This window comes from Limulus polyphemus, unplaced genomic scaffold (assembly GCF_000517525.1).
Source record: "Limulus polyphemus unplaced genomic scaffold, Limulus_polyphemus-2.1.2 Scaffold72, whole genome shotgun sequence".
Classification (NCBI taxonomy): domain Eukaryota; kingdom Metazoa; phylum Arthropoda; class Merostomata; order Xiphosura; family Limulidae; genus Limulus; species Limulus polyphemus.
In genome coordinates, this window is record NW_013665682.1 from 480,299 (window position 1) to 485,490 (window position 5,192).

General features: G+C 35.8%; 1 protein-coding gene across 1 annotated transcript in view; it reads right to left on the bottom strand.

The window, feature by feature from the left end:
- Positions 1–2,951, bottom strand: part of LOC106466167 (BMP and activin membrane-bound inhibitor homolog) — a 27,817-nt gene extending 24,866 nt beyond the window's left edge. Inside the window, exon 1 of the mRNA XM_013926413.2 lies at positions 2,630–2,951. Coding sequence (XP_013781867.1) covers positions 2,630–2,729 — 100 coding nt within the window. The 5' untranslated portion in view covers positions 2,730–2,951. The remainder of the gene's footprint in view (positions 1–2,629) is intronic.
- Between the last annotated feature and the right edge of the window lie 2,241 nt (positions 2,952–5,192).

Below are 5,192 nucleotides of genomic sequence, written 5' to 3' on the forward strand. Positions count from 1 at the left end.
AAGTCTAAAAAGGTTATAATTTTATTGTACAGGTCACTGGTTAGGCCACATTTGGAATGTTGTGTTCAGTCTTGGTCTCCTTACCTTAGGAAATACATTGAATTGTTGGAAACGGTTCAGAGAAGGTTTACTAAAATTGTACCTGGGATGAAGGGGTTATCATAGGAGAAGAGACTGAAATCTCTCAAATTCTTTTCTCTTGAAAAAGAAGAGTTAGAGGGGTTCCGATTGAGGTGTTTAAGATTGTAAAGGGAACTGATAGTGTTTGATGCATCATCTTTTTTCATATTTAACAGTGAGAATAGTAGGATTAGAGGACACAAGTATAAATGTTGGCAGGGTAGGAGTCATCTTCAGCTAAGACAGTTTCATTTTTCTAGCAGGGTGGTTGGTCTTTGGAATGGTTGCCTTCGGACGTTGTAGAGGCAGTAAATTTAAGTGGGTTTAAGAAAAAGCTTGACAGGTATATGAATGATAAGGGCTGGCGTTAATTTTTTTAAAACTACTTTAATTTAGTTTAGAGGATGGAACAGCCGAGATGGACCAACAGGTCCCATGTTGTCCCTAAACATTATGTTATATGTTATATTTAAAGCAAAGTATTAAGCGTCAATGCGGAACTCATCAAAAAATGCTTGACTCTTATCTTTGTGAATTTATATGGAGAAATAGAAACAAAGATGAAGATTTATTCGAAAAAAAAGTATTTAATATCGCAGAATTCACTAAATAAGTATCATATAATGTTTTATTATCAATTATTTTATTTCATTGCATTAATGGTGTTATTTTCAAAACGATCTGTTGGTGGGCACCAAACGGAAAAGATCCTCAGTTTTTATCAAAGTGAAAAATATTTGAAAGAAGCATTAAGAATATACTAGAAAAAAAGGAAGAATACACAAAATCCAAAAGTTTAGCAACTTAAGATATGTAAGCTTAAATTTAACTTGTGAGTACTAGCATCCAGTTATTCCAACCTAAACTAAGTTAAGCTCGCAGGTTCTTACTAATAAGGTTTACATTTATTATGACGAAACGAGAGTCGGTCGCTCGTTCCAAACTACCCAAGTGTAAAAAGGTGAGGATTTTAAAGATACAAGGCTGTGACATCAGTGGAAAACTGCGTTCTGCCAAGTGAAACTATGTTTTCAATTTCTTGTGAAACAACAGAAAATATTCAAACAGATATAAGAAAAAAAAGTGTTGAAAGTTTGTATGTAGTTAAGCACAAAGCTACACCCGAAACCCGATTTTTAGCGTTGTAAGCCTTCAGACTTACTGCTGTGCCACTGCTGAAGGTGTCAAATACTTAACTAATGAAACAGAAGGAATTGTAAAACACCCAAGAAGAATTCAGTGGCACTCAAACTTGTCTTATTGAGAGCCTAAGGAAGGGTTATTTTTAATTGTTTAACACATAGTTGCCAGTTCTACCAGAGTATCGGGTGTTAAAAAAGTAACATATATGAAGTGTTCAACTGAAAATGTACAAACAGTACTTATAATTATGTCACACTTCAATTTTCAATAGTAATGTCTCAGAGTTAAAAGGAATTTTATAAAATAGAATAAACTTTCATTGATGTATCAACATTAAATAGGTTGGTTATTCGTAGGGTTTATATTCTGTTCAAACTTCTCAGTTTTATTTTTCGTCTTATTATCACTCTCTAAGATATTAATATTGTAAAACAAAATGCAAAGATGTTTCTCTCTTTGGTATTCTAAATTTAACATTACTTTTGTTAGGTTGACCCTCAAGGATATAGGATATTTTGATATTTCTGTTGCTTTTTATTTCTATGTATTGGCTCTTGTATTTATCCTTGTTCTAGTTCATATTGTATACAAGTTCCTTAGAACATGATTTATACTAAACTCTAGAACTGTTATTTCACAGAAGCCTTTCATCATTGCATGTGTGCCACGTGTTGTTCCACGCGCCATGACGTCGCCACTCAGATTTCTGAAAAACCAACAACCCGCCCTTTCTGTCACACCGCCACGCGAGAGGCATCTGGGTCCAAAGACCTCCTGGAGATTACGATATTCTAAATCACTTGTTAATACTTGAACAATGCCAACTCGGGAACCTGGTGTTCTAGAAAGTGTTTGGATAAGTCTTTTAATAAACCGGGTTTTCATCTTTCCTGTTTTTAGCTAGGATTTTCGCCAAAAAAACAACAACTACAGTTCTACTTCAAGCTGTTGACAATTATTGATTTCCATGAAGTGGCCAAGCCCGAGACCCCGCGGCGCCTGGTCCCCTCTCACGGCCAGAAAGGGAAGGGAAACATGGAGTCACGGGAAGTTGGCTCACGAATAAGCCAACAAAATATCTGATAACCAAAGCAGTGAAGATACTTTATAAAATGAACTTTCTTAACACAGTTTAAGTTCCACAAAAAATAAATAAAAGAAATGAAAGGAAGCGCATTTCCTTAAAGTTCTCAAGTTTCTAATGACAATAGTTAATACAACATTCAGTTTATAAATTTTGAGTATTGTAAACGCAAAATAAATGCATAAGGAGAGCTTCCAATCTTTATGATATTAATAAACCAATACAGCGTTTCAATGCAACTCACGTGGCGTAAACTGAGTGAAATCAAGAAATGACGCTTACCTTCAACTTTAGGAACTGGCGCCAGAAATAGAACCACAAGTGTCAGAGTTGAGCGGCAAACTAGGTTAAAAAGACCTTCGGTTGTTTCTTTCGGCTTCATGTCTGAACTAAAGTGCTCACGCACAACAACTTAAATGTTTCTGTCGAACAAGGAATAGTTACTGGTCCAACTCAATCACGTTAGTAGAAAAGTCATGTTAAAATTTTAGTTTTGCTACATTTCCCACAGTAATAACAGCCACGTCACTAGAAATTTGCTAGAGTCACCGTACAAGAGTTTTCCAGCTACTCGCCACGCACGTTACGACTGAAACCCTGACGTTACGCCTCAAGATCTTTAAACTGGTGCCTGTGCGTGAGTGTTTGGGAGAAGGGGGGATAAGTTAAGCGCATGCGCTCAAGAGTTTAAACTCCGAACAGACGCTAACCGCACTGAATGAGAGTTAAGGAAACGTTCGAACCTTGAGGCGGGAGTAAGGCGGAGCATAATCTTAATATTCATTAGTACACCAGATGGCGCACAGAAATTTTCTTTATTTAGTACCCGTCTTTCCTGCTGTCCAAAAGTCAGCGAAATATATTTTGAAAGTAACAACATTTAAGTAAAGCTTATATGAAAATGAAATGAGAAAGGAATTAAGATCTATTAAGTTTTAAAAAGTATGATATATGATATAATCATATATAACAAGCTATGATTTACTGTTTTCGGAGATACAGAAGATAACTAGGTTCTCTAAATCCCAAACGAATCACAACATCTGAAGTTTATATATATATATATATATATATTAGTTTTTTGGATATGTTTTCTTCTGGATAAGAAACAAATCCAGAGCTGTAGTTGAGGAACTTGTTTTTATTTCGGTAACAACTTATTACTGTAAATCATAAATAATAATAATTTTACCTTCCGGGTGGTTCAGCGGTTATATCGCTAAAAATTGGATTTCAATACCTGCGATGTGAAAAACACGGATTGTTTATTGTGTAGCATTGTGCTTAACATAATAACAAACAAACGATAATATTTTTTCTTAAATATATCTATATTATCATCTCTTTGTTGTTAAGCTCAAAGCTATTTGTGCGGTGCCAATCCAAAGATCGAAGCTCAAATGTTAGCTTCACGAGACTTCAAGCCCATCCACGGATTCAACCCCAAATTTCAGCGTAACCAGCCCTTAAGCGTACCGCTAAGCCACAGATGGACTATATCATCATTAAGTTTTATCTTCAGTTGTGTCCACATGTGTGTCAGATTTTTCAGTTATTTATTTCTCTGAAATAACAAACCAACGTTTCGCCTCTGTGGCTTCCTCAGGGCTGAAATAAAAAGTTATTATTATTTACTGGAGAGTAAAGGTCGTTTTTCTCTAACTTTATTTCCAACATGTCTAAATACCTCCATGATGCACTACAATTTTTCAAAAACAATAACTGTAGATGCTCTTTAGTAATTCGGGGAATTGAATTTCTTCTTTTAGTTTGAATTTCGCGCAAAGCTATACGAATGCTATCTGCGCTAGCCGTCCCTAATTTTGCAGTAAAATACTAGAAGGAAGGCAGCTAATCATCACCACCCACCGCCAACTCTTGGGCTATTCTTTTATCAACGAATAGTGGGATTGACCGTCACATTATAACGCCCCCACTGCTGAAAGGACGAGCATGTTCGGTGGGATGGGGATTCGAACCAGCGACACTCAGATTGCGAGTCGAGCGCCTTAACCACCTGGAAATTCAACAAGAAACACGAAGTAAAAGAACGAACTAATCAACAACAAGGTTATGAAGGAGGATAATCGAATTCAAACTAGTGGGATGTTTTATTAAAGTAGAAGTATTTAAAGTCAAATTAAATAATTTATATTAGATTATGCATCCAATATCCATGATAGGCTCATTATAGTCAACTGAGTAAACTTGCAATGAATTATACAGTATATTAGCATGGATGATTATAAATAAAATAATTTTTTATGCGGTTGTTGTTAAGCATGAAGCTGCAGAATGGGATGTCTGTGCTGTTGCCAATGCATGGAATGAGCCCCGAATTTTAGCGTTATAACGCTTCAAACTTACCGAAGATCCACCGGGCGGAAAAAGAAGACGGCGTAACCTATAGAAAGCAGAGTGACAGAAACATCGGAGTATTCCTTCGCTAATATATTTTATTTATAAACCAGAAACGTATTTTCATTACATACCGTTCTTTTTTATATTCTTCAGGTGACACTTAACTGAAGTGAGTAAAATAATGGGATTTTTAAGCAATGTTTAATTTTGAAGCAACAAGGTCCAAATTCCAGTTGATGGTGGATTTTGAGTTTTGGAAAATAACAATTTAAAGGACATTATTGAGGCGAACATTTGGCATGGAGCTGGAAGGAAGCTTCCAAACACCTTGCATATTTTTAACTGAAATTTCTTCTAAAATTGAACTAGTGTCATAGAATTCTCTCCAGATGTTGCTTGAATCGCTTGCTTGAAAGTCTTTCTCAGGTAGTATGCTTTAAAGGTCGCAATAACGCCCTGGTCCATTGGTTGCAATAAAGAGGTA